This window comes from Oncorhynchus keta, unplaced genomic scaffold, assembly GCF_023373465.1.
Source record: "Oncorhynchus keta strain PuntledgeMale-10-30-2019 unplaced genomic scaffold, Oket_V2 Un_contig_4460_pilon_pilon, whole genome shotgun sequence".
NCBI classification, from domain to species: Eukaryota; Metazoa; Chordata; class Actinopteri; order Salmoniformes; family Salmonidae; genus Oncorhynchus; species Oncorhynchus keta.
This window is the reverse complement of record NW_026287780.1, coordinates 78,323-102,504: the sequence shown is the minus strand read 5'-3', so window position 1 is coordinate 102,504 and position 24,182 is coordinate 78,323. Positions and strand designations below refer to the sequence as shown.

The following is a 24,182-nucleotide window of genomic DNA, read 5'->3' as shown; positions in this document are numbered from 1 at the left end:
TCTGCTGCTGGTTAAAAGCAGTGGGATACAGGGTGGTCTGCTGCTGGTTAAAACAGTGGGATACAGGGTGGTCTGCTGCTGGTTAAAACAGTGGGATACAGGGTGGTCTGCTGCTGGTTAAAACAGTGGGACACAGGGTGGTCTGCTGCTGGTTAAACAGTGGGATACAGGGTGGTCTGCTGCTGGTTAACCAGTGGGATACAGGGTGGTCTGCTGCTGGTTAAAGCCACAGTGGGGTACAGGGTGGTCTGCTGCTGGTTAAAACAGTGGGATGCAGGGTGGTCTGCTGCTGGTTAAAACAGTGGGATACAGGGTGATCTGCTGCTGGTTAAAATAGTGGGACACAGTGGGATACAGGGTGAAACAGTGGGATACAGGGTGATCTGCTGCTGGTTAAAACAGTGGGATACAGGGTGGTAACCTGCTGGTTAAAACAGTGGGATACAGGGTGGTCTGCTGCTGGTTAAAGCCAGCAGTGGGATACAGGGTGGTCTGCTGCTGGTTAAAACAGTGGGATACAGGGTGGTCTGCCTCAGAGTGGTTAAAACAGTATACAGGGTGGTCTGCTGCTGGTTAAAACAGTGGGATACAGGGTGGTCTGAGTGGGGTTAACAGAGTGGGATACAGGGTGGTCTGCTGCTGGTTAAAGTGGGATACAGGGTGATCTGCTGAAAACAGTATACAGGGTGGTAACCTCCAGAGTGGGGTACAGGTGATAACAGAGTGGGATACAGGGTGATAACAGTGGGATACAGGGTGATAACTGTCTGAGTTAAACAGTGGGATACAGGGTGATAACCTCAGAGTGGGGTACAGTGGGATACAGGGTGATAACTGCTGCTGGTTAACACAGTGGGATACAGGGTGATAACCTGAGTGGGATACAGGGTGATACAGAGTGGGATACAGGGTGGTCTGCCTGCTGGTTAACACAGGGGGATAACAGGGTGGGATCTGCTGCTGGTTAACACAGAGTGGGATACAGGGTGATAACCTCAGAGTGGGATACAGGGTGGTAACCCCAGAGTGGATAAAACAGTGGGATACAGGGTGATAACCTCAGAGTGGGATGCAGGGTGGTAACCTCAGAGTGGGATACAGGGTGATAACCTCAGAGTGGGATGCAGGGTGATAACCTCAGAGTGGGATACAGGGTGATAACCTCAGAGTGGGATGTGATAACCTCAGAGTGGGATGCAGGGTGATAACCTCAGAGTGGGATTACAGGGTGATAACCTCAGAGTGGGAAAACAGTGGGATACAGGGTGATAACCTCAGAGTGGGGTTAAACAGGGGGATAACCTCAGGGTGATAACCTCAGAGTGATACAGGGTGATAACCTCAGGGGATACAGGGTGGTAACCTCAGAGTGGGATACAGGGTGGTAACCTCAGAGTGGGGGAGATGCATCATGTGAACACTTTGTCTACGGTATGAATTCTGCATTTCATGAAAAAGGTTCTCACCAAGCGTCCAGGACCCAGACCTTTCACCAACACGCGGACAAACGTCACCCCCACCGCTGCGGCCTTCTGCCCAGGAGAAGAAGAATACAGGACCATTCATCAGGAAACACAAATTCATCTTTTTGCGTTCGTTTGTTTTAGGCTCTAGTGCCATCTAGTGGAGAACAGATGTCTCGGTGTTCTTGTCTGTAGCAGCCAGACTACAACTATTAACTATACGCCTACATGATCTATATTTTCCATGTGGTCTCATCTTACCGCTGCAGCTGAGATGCCTGCTGTCTGAGCAGCGATGGGAGTGGACTTCTTGACGTTCTTGAACCCCTCGGTTCCACACGATGTTCTGACCATGAACTGGCCCTCACAGTCTGTCACCTGGACATGTGTACTGGAGGGGGACATTAATATAAAATATATACCTGGACATGTGTACTGGAGGGAGACACGTTAAAATATATCACCTGGACATGTGTACTGGAGGGAGACATTAATATATCAGCTGTTCACATCACTGTCTTTCAGCTTACTTGTTATATGTGGCTTTGATATGTGCTATTGGCAACTCCTCGTACTTCTTCCCAGCCCATCTCAGCACACTGTCCTGGCCAGGCATCGGGGGGAGTTGACTTAGAGAGGAGGAAGAAACATGGGCAAACTGTTGGAAACGTGATAATATTGAGCAAAGACTGTTGTAGACACGTCTCAGTGAAACATAAGATATTACTAGTTAATGTCCCGTTGGTAGGAGAGTCTTAAAATCGTAGATGGCCCAGTGTGTTTAATGTCCCGTTGGTAGGAGAGTCTTAAATCGTAGATGGCCCAGTGTGTTTAATGTCCCGTTGGTAGGAGAGTCTTAAATCGTAGATGGCCCAGTTTGTTTAATGTCCCGTTGGTAGGAGAGTCTTAAATCGTAGATGGCCCAGTTTGTTTAATGTCCCGTTGGTAGGAGAGTCTTAAATCGTAGATGGCCCAGTTTGTTTAATGTCCTGTTGGTAGGAGAGTCTTAAATCGTAGATGGCCCAGTTTGTTTAATGTCCCGTTGGTAAGAGAGTCTTAAATCGTAGATGGCCCAGTTTGTTTAATGTCCCGTTGGTAAGAGAGTCTTAAATCGCCCAGTTTGTTTAATGTCCCGTTGGTAGGAGAGTCTTAAATCGTAGATGGCCCAGTTTGTTTAATGTCCCGTTGGTAGGAGAGTCTTAAATCATAGATGGCCCAGTTTGTTTAATGTCCCGTTGGTAGGAGAGTCTTAAATCGTAGATGGCCCAGTTTGTTTAATGTCCCGTTGGTAGGAGAGTCTTAAATCATAGATGGCCCAGTTTGTTTAATGTCCCGTTGGTAGGAGAGTCTTAAATCGTAGATGGCCCAGTTTGTTTAATGTCCCGTTGGTAGGAGAGTCTTAAATCGTAGATGGCCCAGTTTGTTTAATGTCCCGTTGGTAGGAGAGTCTTACATCGTAGATGGCCCAGTTTGTTTAATGTCCCGTTGGTAGGAGAGTCTTAAATCGTAGATGGCCCAGTTTGTTTAATGTCCCGTTGGTAGGAGAGTCTTAAAATTGTAGATGGCCCAGTTTGTTTAATGTCCCGTTGGTAAGAGAGTCTTAAATCGTAGATGGCCCAGTTTGTTTAATGTCCCGTTGGTAAGAGAGTCTTAAATCGTAGATGGCCCAGTTTGTTTAATGTCCCGTTGGTAGGAGAGTCTTAAATCGTAGATGGCCCAGTTTGTTTAATGTCCCGTTGGTAGGAGAGTCTTAAAATCGCCCAGTTTGTTTTCCAATGAGCACGTTGGACATGAATACGGAGGGGAGTCGTGGTTTACCTACTCGTCTACCAATTCTTAGAATGCACCCGCCCTCCTCCCCCTTTTCATCACGCTGATGACGGGGATTTGGGCCTCGTCTTGACAAAGCAGTATATCCTTTGCTTCGGACTCATTAAATAAAAAAAACTCTGCGTCCAGATCGAGGTGAGTAATCGCTGTCCAGATGTCCAGGAGCTCTTTTCGGTCATAAGAGACGGTAGCAGCAACATTATGTACACAATAAGTTACAAACAATGTGAATAAAATAAATAGCCCAGTTGGTTAGGAGCCTGTAAAACAGCAGCCATCACCTCCAGCACCATAACTATACCTCAACTGGTAAACACGTTGAGGAGACTAAATTACTGGGTGTTGTTGCCTTAGAGTGTAAACTGTCATGGTCAAAACATATAGATTCAATGGTTGTAAAGATGGGGAGAGGTCTGTCAGATTCTTTGATACCACCCGCCGCAAAGCAAGTCCTGCAGGCTCTAGTTCGATCTTATCGTGATTATTGTCCAGTCATATGGTCAGGTGCAACAAAGGACCTAGTGAAGCTGCAGCTGGCCTAGAACAGAGCGGCACGTCTTGTCATCAGAAGGCTAAGATCAATACAGTCTCTCTGGGCTGGAAGTAGAGACTGATTGCAACATTATAAGAAACGGTAGTGTTAAATACCAAATTGTTTGCACAGTCAACTTACACAAATCTCTGACACACACACTTACCCAACCAGACATGCCACCAGGGGTCTTTTCACAGTCCCCAGGTCCAGAACACACTTACCCAACCAGACATGCCACCAGGGGTCTTTTCACAGTCCCCAGGTCCAGAACACACTTACCCAACCAGACATGCCACCAGGGGTCTTTTCACAGTCCCCAGGTCCAGAACACACGTACCCCACCAGACATGCCACCAGGGGTCTTTTCACAGTCCCCAGGTCCAGAACACACTTACCCAACCAGACATGCCACCAGGGGTCTTTTCACAGTCCCCAGGTCCAGAACACACTTACCCAACCAGACATGCCACCAGGGGTCTTTTCACCAAATCCAGAACAACTTCCAGAAAGTGTACAGTATTACATAGAGGCATGACTGCATTGAGCTCCCATCTGAGATCGCTCAAGTGAACAGCAAACCGGGTTTAAAAAATCCTAAAGCAACACCTCACAACGCCTCTCCTCACAACACCTCACAACACCTCACCTCTCCTCACAACACCTCACCTCTCCTCACAACACCTCACCTCTCCTCACCTCTCCTCACAACACCAAACCTCCTCACAACACCTCACGCCTCCTCCTCACAACACCTCACCTCACCTCACCTCTCCTCACAACACAACACCTCTCCTCACAACACCTCACAACACCTCACCTCTCCCCACAACACCTCACCTCTCCTCTCACACACACCTCACCTCTCCTCACAACACCTCACCTCTCCTCTCACAACACCTCACCTCTCCCCTCACAACACCTCACCTCTCTCCTCTCCTCTCCCTCACAACACCTCACCTCTCCTCACCTCACCTCTCCTCACAACACCTCACCTCTCCTCACAACACCTCACCTCTCCTCACAACACCTCACCTCTCCTCACAACACCTCACCTCTCCTCACAACACCTCACCTCTCCTCACAACACCTCACCTCTCCTCACAACACCTCACCTCTCCTCACCTCTCCTCACAACACCTCACCTCACAACACCTCACCTCTCCTCACAACACCTCACCTCACGGCACAACGCCTCTCCCCTATTTGACCTGGATATTGTGTGGGTACTGATATACAGGGATCCTATTAAAACCTAAAGAAAACACCTCTCCCCTATTTGACCTGGATATTGTGTGGGTACTGATATACAGGGATCCTATTAAAATACCCCAGATACCCAATAAGTCATTGGGTAAAGGTGTCTTCTGTACGACTCTGAACATTAACAGACATCGCTTGCAGTGCGGTTTTGGAGTCATATGGACCTTATCTTTCAAATCAGAGAGAAATCTTATTTTTTTAACTAAAAGGTTAAAATTACAACACATCTTTATAGGGTTAGTGTTCCCACAAGGCCATATCTCCGTGGTTCATTGCTTGTTTACCTGTGTTAATTACCTCTCTAGAATGCTCTGTACACCTGTGTGTCAGAGAAACTCAGGAAGTGGAGCTGAATTATAGTTTTGCTGGATGGATCTGGGCAAAATGGACTATTGTTTTATTTTGAAGGATTGTTTCTCGCTGATGACACAGAGTTGGGATTGTAGCTCACATGAGCCTGTTGTGAGCGAAGCGATTGGCTGAGAGCTGTAGGGAGAAGGCAGAATGCCACCTAGTCAGAGCTAGTGTTACCTGAAGTCTTTGGATATATTCCCAGGTGTGGCTGAGACACTGGCATCCTCTTGCAACCTGACAGCACTGGAGGACACTGCTCTCTGCAGACCGCTGGTTCCACAACTATAACAGAGAATAAACCAATCAGCACACTGCTCTCTGCAGACCGCTGGTTCCACAACTGGCTAACAAGTGTTGATAAATCAACTGGTTCATGTTGAGACAGTCTAGTAACTGCCCAGATCATCTAGTGAACAGGAATAGAAACACCACAAGTGTTGATAAATCAACTGGTTCATGTTGAGACAGTCTAGTAACTGCCCAGATCATCTAGTGAACAGGAATAGAAACACCACAAGTGTTGATAAATCAACTGGTTCATGTTGAGACAGTCTAGTAACTGCCCAGATCATCTAGTGAACAGGAATAGAAAATCACCACAAGTGTTGATAAATCAACTGGTTCATGTTGAGACAGTCTAGTAACTGCCCAGATCATCTAGTGAACAGGAATAGAAAATCACCACAAGTGCCCAGATCATGATAAAAATCAACTGGTTCATGTTGAGACAGTCTAGTAACTGCCCAGATCATCTAGTGAACAGGAATAGAAAATCACCACAAGTGTTGATAAATCAACTGGTTCATGTCATGAGACAGTCTAGACAGTAAACTGCCCAGATCATCTAGTGAACAGGAATACACCAGGAATAGTGTTGATAAATCAAGTGTTGAACTAAATCAACAGGAATAGGTTCAACTGTTGAGACAGTCTAGTAACTGCCCAGATCATCTAGTGAACAGGAATAGTGTTGAAACAACTGGTTCACAGACAGTCTAGTAACTGCCCAGATCATCTAGAACAGGAATAAAAATCAACTGGTTCATGTTGAGACAGTCTAGTAACTGCCCAGATCATCTAGTGAACAGGAATAGAAACACCACAAGTGAACTGCTGAAATAATAAATCAACTGGTTCCAGTCTAGTAACTGCCCAGATCATCTAGTGAACATTTGTTTTTCACAGTCTAGTAACTGCCCAGATGTTAGTGAGCATTTCAACTCTTTGCCAAGATAATCCACCTGACAGGTGTGGCATATCACGAAGCTTTTTTGAGTTGGAGGCGTGGCCACACAGTCATGGGTGAACAGGAGTACAGGAGGGGGCTGAGCACCCACCCTTGTGGGGCCCCTGTGTGAGGATCAGCGAATCAAGGTGGAGTTTCATGCCACCTAAGGGGTGGCCCGTCAGGAAGTCCAGGCCCCAGTTGCACAGGGAACGGGGTTCAGACCCAGGGCCTGGAGCCTAACGATTAGCTTGATAAATCAACTGGGTTCAGGGTACTATGGGAATGTTGAATGCTGAGCTATAGTCAAAAAGAACAGCATTCTTACATGGATAGTCCTCTTGTCCAGATGGGATCTAGGACAGTGTAATTGCCATCACAGGAACAGCGTGATTGCACTGCACAACCAATTTATTTAAAAAGAATAAACTGCACCCCTGATCCTAGTAGATTAGGAATAGTTCATGTGTTCCAAATTAACTATTTTCCTTATATGAACTGTAACTCAGTAAAATCATGTTGCGTTTATAATTTTGTTTGGTATAGATAGATAACAAGGTAGCTGATAGGTTGAATGAAATGTAGCAAACTGGCAGTATACTTAAATCGGCAAAGGTCTTTGTCTAGTTTAAAGTACTAGACTACAACTAGCGTCGTAAATCAATATCTATCTATCTGTCAATTGCATGCAGGGATTTCTAGTAAAAAAAGAGATACTTACATTGCGCCTCCTTCATTGAGAACCAGCAACCTGTTGGCAGGCACTCTAGTGAACAGGGAATAGTGTTGATAAATCAACCGACAGACTTAGATAATATACAGTTTAACTTATACATGATTAGCTAATATGAATTAGCTACTAGAAACCAACAAGTCAACTTGCAGTTACACAACAACATCTAGTGAACATTGAATAGTGTTTAAATCAACAGCACAGTCACAAAGTCAAAACTGGGCAGATCATCTAAAGATGAACAGGAATAACATAAATGTGTTTTTTGGTAAATCAACTGGTTCATGATAGGCAGACATCTAGCAGTGTGGCTAGGTTTAAAAAGTAACATATTTTAAGAAGGAATATTGTAGATAAATCAACTGGTTTGACTTTGTGATTGTAGTAACTAGTAACGAGCCATTTAGTATGACTAGTGAACTGGAATAGTACATTGATAAATAACTGGGGATGTTGAGACAGTTAGAAACTATTTTGTTCTAAAACTTATGAATAGAACTTTTTTATTTCTACACTAAATGTATCTAAGATCAATAAAAAACTATGTTCATCTAGAATGATCTCAATGTTATATATTTTACATTTCAAACGACATTTATCTTCATTTCCTCTACCCCTTTTTCCTTATAGCATAATCTCTCCCTTCTTCGCAGAGGATTGTAGGGTGGAAACTGGAGAATCAAGATGGCAGCGCCCTGCTCGATAAATCAATCGCCCTTTACGGCAATTTAGATACAAACGTCAGACGGACGGGGCTAAAACATACAGGAGTTCGTCAAATCAACTCTCTCGGTTCCGCTTGTAAGCTGCGACTCAGATCATCTAGTAAAACGGAAAGCGTCGCGTCGCCAAATGGAAGCTGTACGGGGCGGTGACAGTCTCCAGAGGCTGCCTGTCATATCACAGGAGCGGAACCCGAGTGTTGATAAATCAACGAGCTCATGCATCAGGTAAATAAATGCGTTTCCATTCACTTGTCAGATCATCTAGTGAGTCACTAGTAATATATAATAATATATAATGCCATTTAGCAGACGCTTTTATCCAAAGCGACTTACAGTCATGTGTGAACATACATTCTACGTATGGGTGGTCCCGGGAATCGAACCCACTACCCTGGCGTTACAGGCCATGCTCTGACCAACTGAGCTAACTTCAGAAGGAACACTAGTCAAAGAAAGCAACTGGTTTGCTGACCAGTGGTCCTGAAGTGGAGAGCGTGATCTGTGACAACAGGCCAATGCAGGTCTTTGCTTCAAGCCTTGCACGAACACATATTCAAGGTTGAATGAAATGTAGCCAATCAACTTCTACAAGACTTAAAAAAAAATCTGTCAATTGCATGCATGGGATTCGTATAAAAACGAAAAAAAAACCAGCTGTTGGCAGCTCAGTTGAGACATGGCGCTAGTAACGCCCAGGGTAGTGGGTTACATCTTAGTGACACCCATAGGAATAGTGCACAGCATGATAAAAGATCAACTAAATTGGATGGTCTTAGCCAGTCTAGGCATAACAGTGTGGCTAAAAACATATATTCAGTGAACCTAACATTTAATGATTGTAAACAGTCCTGAGCCCACATGAACCTAAAATAAGGCCTATTAGAAAATATTTTGCTAAAATCTTATGCAAAACTTTTTTTTAGTAACTATATTATGTTTCAATGGCCTAACGACATTTATCTTCATTTCCTCATCTGGCATAGAGGATTGTGGGTGATAAATCAAGATGGCAGCGCCCTGTTGGATAGATTTGGCCCTGTACGGCAATTTATTACAAAACTAGTGATGTTGGTGTCTAGTGATGTTGGTGTCTAGTGATGTTGGTGTCTAGTGATGTTGGTGTCTAGTGATGTTGGTGTCTAGTGATATTGGTGTCTAGTGATGTTGGTGTCTAGTGATGGGTGTCTAGTGATCCTGTTCGAACCCACTACCCTGGCGTTACAAGGTGTCTAGTGATGTTGGTGTCTAGTGATTTTGACCGTGTCTAGTGGATGTGCAGGTGCTAGTGAACTTTGCTTGAGTTGACGATGTTGGTGTCAACCATGAATGTCTCAGCTGTAGGCTAGGTGTCTAGTGACTGTTGGTGTCTAGTGATGTATGGTGTCTAGTGAAAAAGAACTAAAATATTAAGACTGTTCAGGTGTCTAGCTGAGGCAGGTGAACCTAAAATGATGTAGGTGTCTAGTGAAATGCTTCTAGTGAGTCTAGCTGTAGGCCTAGGTGTCATAGTGATGTTGGTGTCTAGTGATGTTGGTGTCTAGTGATGGTGTCTAGCTGTGGCTGTCTAGTGATGTTGGTGTCTAGTGATGTTGGTGTCTAGTGATGTTGGTGTCTAGTGATGTTGGTGTGTAGTGATGTTGGTGTCTAGTGATGTTGGTGTCTAGTGATGTTGGTGTCTAGTGAGTTGGTGTCTAGTGATGTTGGTGTCTAGTGATGTTGGTGTCTAGTGATGTTGGTGTCTAGTGAGATGTTGGTGTCTAGTGAAGGCTAGGTGTCCAGGCAAGTGATGTTGGTGTCTAGTGATGTTGGTGTCTAGTGATGTTGGGCTAGGATGTGTCTAGTGATATTGGTGTCTAGTGATGTTGGTGTCTAGCTGTAGGCTGGTGTCTAGTGATGTTGGTGTCTAGTGATCCCTGGTGTCTAGTGATGAGAGGGTGTCTAGCTGTAGGCTCTAGTGATGTTGGTGTCTAGTGATGTTGGTGTGGTGATATCAACTGGTGTCTTGATGAGGTGTGACGTCTCTGTTGTAGGCTAGGTGTCTAGTGATGTTGGTGTCTAGTGATATCCTGGTGTCTAGCTGTAGGGGGTGTCTTGTGATGTTGGTGTCTAGTGATGTTGGTGTCTAGTGATATTGGTGTCTGAGCTGTCTAGGCGAGGTGTCTAGTGATGTTGGTGTCTAGTGATGTTGGTGTCTAGCTGTAGGCTAGGTGTCTAGTGATGTTGGTGTCTAGCTGATATCCGAGGTGTCTAGTGATGTTGGTGTCTGTGATAGTCCTAGGTGTCTAGTGAGGGTAGGTGTCTAGTGATATTGGTGTCTAGTGAGGTTGACTTGTGTCTAGTGATGTTGGTGTGTAGTGATGTTGGTGTCTAGCTGTAGGCTAGGTGTCTAGTGATGTTGGTGTCTAGTGATGTTGGTGTCTAGTGGTGTGACGTGTCTGTGATATCCTAGGGGTTAGTGATGTTGGTGTCTAGTGATATCCTGGTGTCTAGTGATGTAGGGTGTGATGGTGTCTGTGATGTCCTGGTGTCTAGTGATGTTGGTGTCTAGTGATGTTTGTTGGTGTCTAGTGATGTTGGTGTCTAGGGTGATGTTTGTGTGATATCCTGTAGGCTAGGTGTCTAGTGATGTTGGTGTCTAGTGATGTTGGTGTCTAGTGATGTTGGTGTCTAGTGATCCTAGTGTAGAGAGGCTAGGTGTCTAGTGATGTTGGTGTCTAGTGATGTTGGTGTCTAGTGATGTTAGGTGTCTAGAGATGTTGGTGTCTGTGATATCAACTGGTGTCTAGTGATGTTGGTGTCTAGCTGTAGATCATCAGTGAAAGGGTCTAGTGATGATTGGTGTTTAGTGATGTTGGTGTCTAGTGATGTTGGTGTCTAGTGATGTTGGTGTCTAGTGATGTTGGTGTCTAGTGACTGTTGAGAGGGTGTCTGTGATATTGGTGTCTGTGATGTTGGTGTCTAGGCTAGGTAGTCTAGTGATATTGGTGTCTAGTGATAGGCTGGTGTCTAGTTGTCTAGGGTTGAGAGGGTGACGTCTCTGTGATATCCTAGGGGTTGAGAGGGTGACGCCCTGTGATATCCTAGGGGTTGAGAGGGTGATCGTCTCTGTGATATCCTAGGGGTTGAGAGGGTGACGTCTCTGTGATATCCTAGGGGTTGAGAGGGTGACGTCTCTGTGATATCCTAGGGTTTGAGAGGGTGACGTCTCTGTGATATCCTAGGGGGTTGAGAGGGTGATGTCTCTGTGATATCCTAGGGTTGAGAGGGTGACGTCTCTGTGATATCCTAGGGGTTGAGAGGGTCTCTGTGATATCCTAGGGGTTGAGAGGGTCGTCTCTGTGATATCCTAGGGGTTGAGAGGCTGATACGTCTCTGTGATATCCTAGGGGTTGAGAGGGTGACGTCTCTGTGATATCCTAGGGGTTGAGAGGTGCGTCTCTGTGATATCCTAGGGGTTGAGAGGGTGACGTCTCTGTGATATCCTAGGGGCTGAGTACTGACGTCTCTGTGATATCCTAATCCCAGTACTGACGTCTCTGTGATATCCTAGGGGTTGAGAGGGTGACGTCTCTGTGATATCCTAGGGGTTGAGAGGGTGACGTCTCTGTGATATCCTAGGGGTTGAGAGGGTCTCTGTGATATCCTAGGGGTTGAGAGGGTGACGTCTCTGTGATATCCTAATCCCAGTACTGACGTCTCTGTGATATCCTAATCCCAGTACTGACGTCTCTGTGATATCCTAGGGGTTGAGAGGCTGACGTCTCTGTGATATCCTAGGGGTTGAGAGGCTGACGTCTCTGTGATATCCTAGGGGTTGAGAGGGTGACGTCTCTGTGATATCCTAGGGGTTGAGAGGGTCTCTGTGATATCCTAGGGGTTGAGAGGGTCTCTGTGATATCCTAGGGGTTGAGAGGGTCTCTGTGATATCCTAGGGGTTGAGAGGGTCTCTGTGATATCCTAGGGGTTGAGAGGGTGACGTCTCTGTGATATCCTAGGGGTTGAGAGGGTGACGTCTCTGTGATATCCTAGGGGTTGAGAGGGTACTGTGATATCCTAGGGGTTGAGAGGGTATATCCTAGGGGTTGAGAGGGTGACGTCTCTGTGATATCCTAGGGGCCAGAGGGTGACGTCTCTGTGATATCCTAATCCCAGTACTGACGTACCTAATCCCAGTACTGACGTCTCTGTGATATCCTAATCCCAGTACTGACGTCTCTGTGATATCCTAATCCCAGTACTGACGTCTCTGTGATATCCTAATCCCAGTACTGACGTCTCTGTGATATCCTAATCCCACTACTGACGTCTCTGTGATATCCTAATCCCAGTACTGACGTCTCTGTGATATCCTAATCCCAGTACTGACGTCTCTGTGATATCCTAATCCCAGTACTGACGTCTCTGTGATATCCTAATCCCAGTACTGACGTCTCTGTGATATCCTAATCCCAGTACTGACGTCTCTGTGATATCCTAATCCCAGTACTGACGTCTCTGTGATATCCTAATCCCAGATGGAGCTGGAGAGAAGCTTGCTGTCGGATCATGAACAGAGGCTCCTTGAGGACTCAGAACGTATGACTCGTAAACAGGCAGACAACTACGATTCAGATGAGGAGGAGGCGGACTACGGCGGCCAGGAGACCATCACCGCTCAGGACCAGGAGGACACCTGGGAACAGAAACTCAAACACTTCCAACCTGCTCTCAGAGACAGAGGTAGGAGTCAGAGAGGTTGTCCTTCATGGCACCCTATTCCCTATGCACTGACTCGACAAAACATTAGGAACAAATCAAATAATAAATCACATTTTATTGGTCACGTGCTTCATGACCAACAGGTGGAGACTAACAGTGAAATGCTTCATGACCAATAGGTGGAGACTAACCAGTGAAATGCTTCATGACCAACAGGTGGAGACTAACAGTGAAATGCTTCATGACCAATAGGTGGAGACTAACCAGTGAAATGCTTCATGAGCAACAGGTGGAGACTAACAGTGACATGCTTCATGACCAACAGGTGGAGACTAACAGTGACATGCTTCATGACCAACAGGTGGAGACTAACAGTGACATGCTTCATGACCAACAGGTGGAGACTAACAGTGACATGCTTCATGACCAACAGGTGGAGACTAACAGTGACATGCTTCATGACCAACAGGTGGAGACTAACAGTGACATGCTTCATGACCAACAGGTGGAGACTAACAGTGACATGCTTCCCCCTGGACACTGATCTCTTGGCTACATAGCTGACGCACGCTGGACTGTCCATTAATCACGGTACTCCATTCTGCTTGTTTGTTTTATCTGTCGACCCAGTTGCCTAGTCAACGCCTTTTTACCTGCTGTTTTTTGTGCTAGCTGATTAGCCTCGCCTACTGTTTTTAGCTAGCTTTCCCAATTCAACACCTGTGATTACTGTATGCCTCGCTGTATGTCTCTCCCAAATGTCAATATGCCTTGTATACTGTTGTTCAGGTTAGTTATCATTGTTTTAGTTCACAATGGAGCCCCTAGATCCACTCTGCATACCCCTGTTACCTCCTTTGTCCCACCCCCACACATGCGGTGACCTCACCCATTACAACCAGCATGTCCAGAGATACAACCTCTCTCATCATCACCCAGTGCCTGGGCTTACCTCCGCTGACCCGCACCCCACCATACCCCTGTCTGATTATGCCCTGAATATATTCTACCATGCCCAGAAACCTGCTCCTCTTATCCTCTGCCCCCAACGCTCTAGGCGACCAGTTTTGATAGCCTTTAGCCGCACCCTCATACTACTCCTTCTCTGTTCCGCGGGTGATGTGGAGGTAAACCCAGGCCCTGCATGTCCCCAGGTACCCTCATTTGTTGACTTCTGTGATCGAAAAGTCTTGGTTTTATGCATGTCAACATCAGAAGCCTCCTCCCTAAGTTTGTTTTACTCACTGCTTTAGCACACTCTGCTAACCCTGATGTCCTTGCCGTGTCTGAATCCTGGCTCAGGAAGGCCACCAAAATTCAGAGATTTCCATACCCAACTATAACATCTTCCGTCAAGATAGAACTGCCAAAGGGGGCGGAGTCGCAGTCTACTGCAGAGATAGCCTGCAAAGTAATGTCATACTTTCCAGGTCCATACCCAAACAGTTTGAACTACTAATTTTGAAAATTACTCTCTCCAGAAACAAGTCTCTCACTGTTGCCGCCTGCTACCGACCCCGTCAGCTCCCAGCTGTGCCCTGGACACCATTTGTGAATTGATCGCCCCCATCTAGCTTCAGAGTTTGTCCTGTTAGGTGACCTAAACTGGGATATGCTTAACACCCCGGCAGTCCTACAATCTAAGCTAGATGCCCTCAATCTCACGCAAATCATCAAGGAACCCACCAGGTACAACCCTAACTCTGTAAACAAGGGCACCCTCATAGACGTCATCCTGACCAACTGGCCCTCCAAATATACCTCCGCTGTCTTCAACCAGGATCTCAGCGATCACTGCCTCATCGCCTGTATCCGCCACGAGCCGCAGTCAAACGACCACCCCTCATCACTGTCAAATCCCTAAAACACTTCTGTGAGCAGGCCTTTCTAATCGACCTGGCCCGTGTATCCTGGAAGGACATTGACCTCATCCCGTCAGTTGAGGATGCCTGGTCATTCTTTAAAAGTAACTTCCTCACCATTTTGGATAAGCATGCTCCGTTCAAAAAATGCAGAACCAAGAACAGATACAGCCCTTGGTTCACTCCAGACCTGACTGCCCTCGACCAGCACAAAAACATCCTGTGGCGGACTGCAATGCATCGAATAGCCCCCGTGATATGCAACTGTTCAGGGAAGTCAGGAACCAATACACGGTCAGTCAGGAAAGCTAAGGCCAGCTTCTTCAGGCAAAGTTTGCATCCTGTAGCTCCAACTCCAAAATGTTCTGGGACACTGTGAAGTCCATGGAGAACAAGAGCACCTCCTCCCAGCTGCCCACTGCACTGAGGCTAGGAAACACGGTCTCCACCGATAAATCCATGATTATCGAAAACTTCAATAAGCACTTCTCAACGGCTGGCCATGCCTTCCGCCTGGCTACTCCAACCTCGGCCAACAGCTCCGCCCCCCGTGTTCCTCACCCAAGCCTCTCCAGATTCTCCTTTACCCAAATCCAGATAGCAGATGTTCTGAAAGAGCTGCAAAACCTGGACCCGTACAAATCAGCTGGGCTTGACAATCTGGACCCGCTATTTCTGAAACTATCTGCCGCCATTGTCGCAACCCCTATTACCAGCCTGTTCAACCTCTCTTTCATATCGTCTGAGATCCCCAAGGATTGAAAGCTGCCGCAGTCATCCCCCTCTTCAAAGGAGGAGACACCCTGGACCCAAACTGCTATAGACCTATATCCATCCTGCCCTGCCTATCTAAGGCTTCGAAAGCCAAGTCAACAAACAGGTCACTGACCATCTCGAATCCCACCGTACCTTCTCCGCTGTGCAATCTGGTTTCCGAGCCGGTCACGGGTGCACCTCAGCCACACTCAAGGTACTAAATGATATCATAACCGCCATCGATAAAAGACAGTACTGTGCAGCCGTCTTCATCGACCTCGCCAAGGCTTTCGACTCTGTCAATCACCAAATTCTTATCGGCAGACTCAACAGCCTCGGTTTTTCGGATGACTGCCTTGCCTGGTTCACCAATTACTTTGCAGACAGAGTTCAGTGTGTCAAATCAGAGGGCATGCTGTCCGGTCCTCTGGCAGTCTCTATGGGGGTGCCACAGGGTTCACCTCGGGCCGACTCTTTTCTCTGTATATATCAATGATGTTGCTCTTGCTGCGGGCGATTCCCTGATCCACCTCTAGGCAGACGACACCATTCTATATACTTTCGGCCCGTCATTGGACACTGTGCTATCAAACCTCCAAACGAGCTTCAATGCCATACAGCACTCCTTCCGTGGCCTCCAACTGCTCTTAAACGCGAGTAAAACCAAATGCATGCTTTTCAACCGATCGCTGCCTGCACCCGCATGCCCGACTAGCATCACCACCCTGGATGGTTCCAACCTTGAATATGTGGACATCTATAAGTACCTAGGTGTCTGGCTAGACTGCAAACTCTCCTTCCAGACTCACATCAAACATCTCCAATCAAAAATCAAATCCAGAGTCGGCTTTCTATTCCGCAACAAAGCCTCCTTCACTCACGCTGCCAAGCTTACCTAGTAAAACTGACTATCCTACCGATCCTCGACTGGCGATGTCATCTACAAAATGGCTTCCAACACTCTACTCAGCAAACTGGATGCAGTCTATCACAGTGCCATCCGTTTTGTCACTAAAGCACCTTATACCACCCACCACTGCGACTTGTATGCTCTAGTCGGCTGGCCCTCACTACATATTCGTCGCCAGACCAACTGGCTCCAGGTCATTTACAAGTCCATGCTAGGTAAAGCTCCGCCTTATCTCAGTTCACTGGTCACGATGGCAACACCCATCCGTAGCACGCGCTCCAGCAGGTGTATCTCACTGATCATCCCTAAAGCCAACACCTCATTTGGCCGCCTTTCATTCCAGTACTCTGCTGCCTGTGACTGGAACGAATTGCAAAAATCGCTGAAGTTGGAGACTTTTATCTCCTCACCAACTTCAAACATCAGCTATCCGAGCAGCTAACCGATCGCTGCAGCTGTACATAGTCTATAGGTAAATAGCTCACCCTTTTTCACCTACCTCATTCCCATACTGTTTTTATACTGTTTTTATTTATTTACTTTTCTGCTCTTTTGCACACCAATATCTCTACCTGTACATGCCCATCTGATCATTTATCACTCCAGTGTTAATCTGCAAAATTGTATTATTCGCCTACCTCCTCATGCCTTTTGCACACATTGTATATAGACTGCCCATTTTTTTCTACTGTGTTATTGACTTGCTAATTGTTTACTCCATGTGTAACTCTGTGTTGTCTGTTCACACTGCTATGCTTTATCTTGGCCAGGTCGCAGTTGCAAATGAGAACTTGTTCTCAACTAGCCTACCTGGTTAAATAAAGGTGAAATAAAAAAAAAAATATAAAAAAAATGACCAACAGGTGGAGACTAACAGTGAAATGCTTCATGACCAACAGGTGGAGACTAACAGTGAAATGCTTCATGAGCAACAGGTGGAGACTAACAGTGAAATGCTTCATGACCAACAGGTGGAGACTAACAGTGAAATGCTTCATGAACAATAGGTGGAGACTAACAGTGAAATGCTTCATGACCAACAGGTGGAGACTAACAGTGACATGCTTCATAAACAACAGGTGGAGACTAACAGTGAAATGCTTCATGACCAACAGGTGGAGACTAACAGTGAAATGCTTCATGAACAACAGGTGGAGACTAACAGTGACATGCTTCATGACCAACAGGTGGAGACTAACAGTGAAATGCTTCATGAACAACAGGTGGAGACTAACAGTGAAATGCTTCATAAACAACAGGTGGAGACTAACAGTGACATGCTTCATGACCAACAGGTGGAGACTAACAGTGAAATGCTTCATGAACAACAGGTGGAGACTAACAGTGAAATGCTTCATGACCAACAGGTGGAGACTAACAGTGACATGCTTCATGACCAACAGGTGGAGACTAACAGTGAAATGCTTCATGAACAATAGGTGGAGACTAACAGTGAAATGCTTCATAAACAACAGGTGGAGACTAACAGTGACATGCTTCATAAACAACAGGTGGAGACTAACAGTGAAATGCTTCATGACCAACAGGTGGAGACTAACCAGTGAAATGCTTCATGACCAACAGGTGGAGACTAACCAGTGAAATGCTTCATGACCAACAGGTGGAGACTAACAGTGACATGCTTCATGACCAACAGGTGGAGACTAACAGTGAAATGCTTCATGACCAACAGGTGGAGACTAACAGTGAAATGCTTCATGAACAATAGGTGGAGACTAACAGTGAAATGCTTCATGAACAATAGGTGGAGACTAACAGTGAAATGCTTCATAAACAACAGGTGGAGACTAACAGTGACATGCTTCATAAACAACAGGTGGAGACTAACAGTGAAATGCTTCATGACCAACAGGTGGAGACTAACCAGTGAAATGCTTCATGACCAACAGGTGGAGACTAACAGTGACATGCTTCATGAACAACAGGTGGAGACTAACAGTGAAATGCTTCATGACCAACAGGTGGAGACTAACAGTGAAATGCTTCATGACCAACAGGTGGAGACTAACAGTGAAATGCTTCATGACCAACAGGTGGAGACTAACAGTGAAATGCTTCATGACCAACAGGTGGAGACTAACAGTGAAATGCTTCATGACCAACAGGTGGAGACTAACAGTGACATGCTTCATGAACAACAGGTGGAGACTAACAGTGAAATGCTTCATGAACAACAGGTGGAGACTAACAGTGAAATGCTTCATGACCAACAGGTGGAGACTAACAGTGAAATGCTTCATAAACAACAGGTGGAGACTAACAGTGAAATGCTTCATGACCAACAGGTGGAGACTAACAGTGAAATGCTTCATGACCAACAGGTGGAGACTAACAGTGAAATGCTTCATGACCAACAGGTGGAGACTAACAGTGAAATGCTTCATGACCAACAGGTGGAGACTAACAGTGAAATGCTTCATGAGCAACAGGTGGAGACTAACAGTGAAATGCTTCATGAACAACAGGTGGAGACTAACAGTGAAATGCTTCATGACCAACAGGTGGAGACTAACAGTGAAATGCTTCATGACCAACAGGTGGAGACTAACAGTGAAATGCTTCATGACCAACAGGTGGAGACTAACAGTGAAATGCTTCATGACCAATAGGTGTAGTAGACTAACAGTGAAATGCTTCATAAACAACAGGTGGAGACTAACAGTGAAATGCTTCATGAACAACAGGTGGAGACTAACAGTGAAATGCTTCATGAACAACAGGTGGAGACTAACAGTGAAATGCTTCATAAACAACAGGTGGAGACTAACAGTGAAATGCTTCATGACCAACAGGTGGAGACTAACAGTGAAATGCTTCATAAACAACAGGTGGAGACTAACAGTGAAATGCTTCATGACCAACAGGTGGAGACTAACATTGAAATGCTTCATGACCAACAGGTGGAGACTAACAGTGAAATGCTTCATGACCAACAGGTGGAGACTAACAGTGAAATGCTTCATGAACAACAGGTGGAGACTAACAGTGAAATGCTTCATGACCAACAGGTGGAGACTAACAGTGAAATGCTTCATGACCAACAGGTGGAGACTAACAGTGAAATGCTTCATGACCAACAGGTGGAGACTAACAGTGAAATGCTTCATGACCAACAGGTGGAGACTAACAGTGACATGCTTCATGAACAACAGGTGGAGACTAACAGTGAAATGCTTCATGACCAACAGGTGGAGACTAACAGTGAAATGCTTCATGACCAACAGGTGGAGACTAACAGTGAAATGCTTCATGACCAACAGGTGGAGACTAACAGTGAAATGCTTCATGACCAACAGGTGGAGACTAACCAGTGAAATGCTTCATGACCAACAGGTGGAGACTAACAGTGAAATGCTTCATGACCAACAGGTGGAGACTAACAGTGAAATGCTTCATGACCAACAGGTGGAGACTAACAGTGAAATGCTTCATGAACAACAGGTGGAGACTAACCAGTGAAATGCTTCATGAACAATAGGTGGAGACTAACAGTGAAATGCTTCATAAACAACAGGTGGAGACTAACAGTGAAATGCTTCATAAACAACAGGTGGAGACTAACAGTGAAATGCTTCATGACCAACAGGTGGAGACTAACAGTGAAATGCTTCATGAACAACAGGTGGAGACTAACAGTGACATGCTTCATGAACAACAGGTGGAGACTAACAGTGAAATGCTTCATGACCAACAGGTGGAGACTAACAGTGAAATGCTTCATGACCAACAGGTGGAGACTAACAGTGAAATGCTTCATGACCAACAGGTGGAGACTAACAGTGAAATGCTTCATGACCAACAGGTGGAGACTAACAGTGAAATGCTTCATGACCAACAGGTGGAGACTAACAGTGAAATGCTTCATGACCAACAGGTGTAGTAGACTAACAGTGAAATGCTTCATAAACAACAGGTGGAGACTAACAGTGAAATGCTTCATGAACAACAGGTGGAGACTAACAGTGAAATGCTTCATGACCAACAGGTGGAGACTAACAGTGAAATGCTTCATAAACAACAGGTGGAGACTAACAGTGAAATGCTTCATGACCAACAGGTGGAGACTAACAGTGAAATGCTTCATGACCAACAGGTGGAGACTAACAGTGAAATGCTTCATGACCAACAGGTGGAGACTAACAGTGAAATGCTTCATGACCAACAGGTGGAGACTAACAGTGAAATGCTTCATGACCAACAGGTGGAGACTAACAGTGAAATGCTTCATGAACAACAGGTGGAGACTAACAGTGAAATGCTTCATGACCAACAGGTGGAGACTAACAGTGAAATGCTTCATGACCAACAGGTGGAGACTAACAGTGAAATGCTTCATGACCAACAGGTGGAGACTAACAGTGAAATGCTTCATGACCAACAGGTGGAGACTAACAGTGACATGCTTCATGAGCAACAGGTGGAGACTAACAGTGAAATGCTTCATGACCAACAGGTGGAGACTAACAGTGAAATGCTTCATGACCAACAGGTGGAGACTAACAGTGAAATGCTTCATGACCAACAGGTGGAGACTAACAGTGAAATGCTTCATGACCAACAGGTGGAGACTAACAGTGAAATGCTTCATGACCAACAGGTGGAGACTAACAGTGAAATGCTTCATGACCAACAGGTGGAGACTAACAGTGAAATGCTTCATGACCAACAGGTGGAGACTAACAGTGAAATGCTTCATGACCAACAGGTGGAGACTAACAGTGAAATGCTTCATGACCAACAGGTGGAGACTAACAGTGAAATGCTTCATGACCAACAGGTGGAGACTAACCAGTGAAATGCTTCATGAGCAACAGGTGGAGACTAACAGTGAAATGCTTCATGACCAACAGGTGGAGACTAACAGTGAAATGCTTCATGACCAACAGGTGGAGACTAACAGTGAAATGCTTCATGACCAACAGGTGGAGACTAACCAGTGAAATGCTTCATGAGCAACAGGTGGAGACTAACAGTGAAATGCTTCATGACCAACAGGTGGAGACTAACCAGTGAAATGCTTCATGAACAACAGGTGGAGACTAACAGTGAAATGCTTCATAAACAACAGGTGGAGACTAACAGTGAAATGCTTCATGACCAACAGGTGGAGACTAACAGTGAAATGCTTCATGAGCAACAGGTGGAGACTAACAGTGAAATGCTTCATGAGCAACAGGTGGAGACTAACAGTGAAATGCTTCATGAGCAACAGGTGGAGACTAACAGTGAAATGCTTCATGGACAACAGGTGGAGACTAACAGTGAAATGCTTCATAAACAACAGGTGGAGACTAACAGTGAAATGCTTCATGACCAACAGGTGGAGACTAACAGTGAAATGCTTCATGACCAACAGGTGGAGACTAACAGTGAAATGCTTCATGAACAACAGGTGGAGACTAACAGTGAAATGCTTCATGACCAACAGGTGGAGACTAACAGTGAAATGCTTCATGACCAACAGGTGGAGACTAACAGTGAAATGCTTCATGACCAACAGGTGGAGACTAACAGTGAAATGCTTCATAGCAACAGGTGGAGACTAACAGTGAAATGCTTCATGAGCAACAGGTGGAGACTAACAGTGAAATGCTTCATGACCAACAGGTGGAGACTAACAGTGAAATGCTTCATGACCAACAGGTGGAGACTAACAGTGAAATGCTTCATGACCAACAGGTGGAGACTAACAGTGAAATGCTTCATAAACAACAGGTGGAGACTAACAGACTGTCAAACTGACCTGTAACTCTGTGTTTCAGATGTAGGTGGGACACCACTGGGCTCAGTGGAGAGGTGTCTAGGAGACAGCCTGGTCCTGCTGGTCCAGCAGACTGTCGGTAAAGAGACCATCTGGCTGCTCCCTCAGGCCCAGTGGGAGGCAGGGGAGACTCTCCGACAGACAGCAGAGAGAGGCCTCAGCAGCCTGCCAGGTCAGCTGTGTGGTGGTACTGGAGCCCTATCTAGTGCACTACTTTACAGGCCCTGGTCAAAAGTAGTGCTCTGAATTAGGGGGACAATTTGGGGGATGCAGTGTTTCCTCTGTCAGACATTTCCATCAGGTTTCCAACACCTTTTCTAGTGCTGGACTCTGGAAGGTTCCAGAAATATCTACACGGCACGTGCTTGAGCAGGAGATCTATGCAATATTATTGATCAGGGCTCTATATCTAACTATTCTAGTTCTGTATCTTGATAGAGCCCTTCACCTGAACACTGCACTAGTACATCAGTAAAGACTCTAAATTCTGTGTTCTCCGTTCTAACGCCACGTTTGTTCTTGGTTCCAGAGGCTGATTTCAAGGCTACGTTCCTTGGCAACACCCCTGTGGAGTGTACAGGTACACATTCCCCAAAGAGGTCCGGACAGAGCGCTGCGTGGGAGCCAAGGTCTTCTTTTTCAAAGCTCTCCTGTCCGCTGGTTCAGCCAATCAGAAAGAACCTTTCCTGTCTGCGGGTTCAGCCAATCAGAAAGAACCTTTCCTGTCCGCTGGTTCAGCCAATCAGAAAGAACCTTTCCTGTGGGTGAAGAAAGAACTGTCTGCAGGTTCAGCCAATCAGAAAGAACCTTTCCTGTCCGCTGGTTCAGCCAATCAGAAAGAACCTTTCCTGTGGGTGGAAGACGGATGAGAGCTGATGGAGAAGGTTGACCGCGGAGCGGATCATACTCAACCTGTGACGGAGCGGATGAGAGCTGATGGAGAAGGTTGACCGCTTCTTACTCAACCTGTGACGGAGCGGATGAGAGCTGATGGAGGAGGTTGACCGCTTCATACTCATACGGAGCGGATGAGAGCAACCTGTGACGGAGCGGATGAGAGCTGATGGAGGAGGTTGACCGCTTCATACTCAACCTGTGACGGAGCGGATGAGAGCTGATGGAGAAGGTTGACCGCTCATACTCAACCTGTGACGGAGCGGATGAGAGCTGATGGAGGAGGTTGACCGCTTCATACTCAACCTGTGACGGAGCGGATGAGAGCTGATGGAGAAGATGTGATGAGAGGTTAAGGATGTCTTTTTTAGAAATGTCCTGGAAGTCATATTTCTGTCACAGCAACTGTTGTTTTCTCCTGTCCACTTGGTGTATAAGATGATTAAAGTTTCTCATTTGTTCCAACATATAAACCATTCAGTGTTGTCTGTGGGCCTATATCCCAGAGGATAGAAAGCCAGTCTCTTTGCCTGTGTGTTGTTCTGTCCACTAGATCTATGCAAACAGTGTATTTTCCTGTCCTCCACTAGATGGCAGTAGTGAGACGGGAGAGGCTGGTCAGAACAGTGTATTGTCCTGTCCACTAGATGGCAGTAGTGAGACAGGGAGAGGCTGGTCAGAACAGTGTATTGTCCTGTCCACTAGATGGCAGTAGTGAGACGGGAGAGGCTGGTCAGAACAGTGTATTGTCCTGTCCACTAGATGGCAGTAGTGAGACAGGGAGAGGCTGGTCAGAACAGTATATTGTCCTGTCCACTAGATGGCAGTAGTGAGCCAGAGACTGGTCAGAGAGCGTCTCTACAGTCGTGGCCAAAAGTTGAGAATTTGAGAAGATTTCACCTAAATCAACCATTTATCGGATCATCAAGAACTTCAGCGAGAGCGGTTCAGTTGTTGTGAAAAAGGCTTCAGGGCGCCCAAGAAAGTCCAGCAAGCGCCAGGACCGTCTCCTAAAGTTGATTCAGCTGCAGGATTGTGACACCACCAGTACAGAGCTTGCTCAGGAATGGCAGCAGGCAGGTGTGAGTGCATCTGCATGGACAGTGAGGTGAAGACTTTTGGAGGATGGCCTGGTGTCAAGAATGGCAGCAAAGA

General features: G+C 46.1%; 2 protein-coding genes, 1 long non-coding RNA gene and 1 pseudogene across 18 annotated transcripts; 3 read left to right on the top strand and 1 right to left on the bottom strand.

The window, feature by feature from the left end:
* Positions 1–1,397: 1,397 nt before the first annotated feature.
* LOC127924679 (28S ribosomal protein S11, mitochondrial-like) lies at positions 1,398–6,828 on the bottom strand. The gene is made up of 5 exons (XM_052509400.1): positions 6,780–6,828; positions 5,620–5,782; positions 1,994–2,092; positions 1,725–1,854; positions 1,398–1,532 (listed from the first exon to the last, which is right to left on the bottom strand). The coding sequence occupies exons 1-5, from the start codon at positions 6,826–6,828 to the stop codon at positions 1,410–1,412; spliced, it is 564 nt and encodes a 187-aa protein (XP_052365360.1). The 3' UTR covers positions 1,398–1,409.
* A 1,256-nt stretch (positions 6,829–8,084) lies between these two features.
* LOC127924678 (39S ribosomal protein L46, mitochondrial-like) lies at positions 8,085–23,002 on the top strand (annotated as a pseudogene).
* LOC127924677 (sex-determining region Y protein-like) lies at positions 17,029–20,521 on the top strand. 16 transcript variants are annotated; one of them, XM_052509394.1, is made up of 6 exons: positions 17,029–17,862; positions 18,117–18,188; positions 18,586–18,837; positions 19,021–19,092; positions 19,669–19,705; positions 19,778–19,847. In XM_052509394.1, the coding sequence occupies exons 1-6, from the start codon at positions 17,204–17,206 to the stop codon at positions 19,829–19,831; spliced, it is 1,146 nt and encodes a 381-aa protein (XP_052365354.1). In that variant the 5' UTR covers positions 17,029–17,203; the 3' UTR covers positions 19,832–19,847. The 16 variants fall into 16 exon arrangements, 9 of the variants coding, with proteins under 9 accessions (XP_052365354.1, XP_052365352.1, XP_052365353.1 ...); XM_052509392.1 differs by having other exon boundaries at positions 19,021–19,344; XM_052509393.1 differs by lacking the exons at positions 19,021–19,092; positions 19,778–19,847 and adding an exon at positions 19,959–20,254 and having other exon boundaries at positions 18,586–18,909.
* Positions 23,003–23,165: 163 nt separating the features above from the next.
* On the top strand, positions 23,166–23,500 carry LOC127924676 (uncharacterized). The gene is made up of 2 exons (XR_008118556.1): positions 23,166–23,259; positions 23,313–23,500. It is a non-coding gene; the product is annotated as an uncharacterized LOC127924676 (long non-coding RNA).
* The last annotated feature ends 682 nt before the right edge of the window (positions 23,501–24,182 follow it).

Excerpts from the sequence above, each read along its gene's own strand:
- LOC127924679 (XM_052509400.1), bottom strand. The coding sequence starts at position 6,828 with ATGAAACTCCACCTTGATTCGCTGATCCTCACACAGGGGCCCCACAAG. Across the intron at positions 2,093-5,619 it reads AATATATCCAAAGACTTCAG|TCAACTCCCCCCGATGCCTG; the intron begins GTAACACTAGCT and ends CTCCTCTCTAAG. Across the intron at positions 1,533-1,724 it reads CAGGCATCTCAGCTGCAGCG|AAGGCCGCAGCGGTGGGGGT; the intron begins GTAAGATGAGAC and ends TCTCCTGGGCAG.
- LOC127924677 (XM_052509391.1), top strand. The coding sequence starts at position 17,204 with ATGACCAACAGGTGGAGACTAACAGTGAAATGCTTCATGACCAACAGG. Across the intron at positions 17,863-18,116 it reads ACATGCTTCATAAACAACAG|GTGGAGACTAACAGTGAAAT; the intron begins GTGGAGACTAAC and ends CATGAACAATAG. Across the intron at positions 18,189-18,585 it reads ACATGCTTCATAAACAACAG|GTGGAGACTAACAGTGAAAT; the intron begins GTGGAGACTAAC and ends CATGACCAACAG.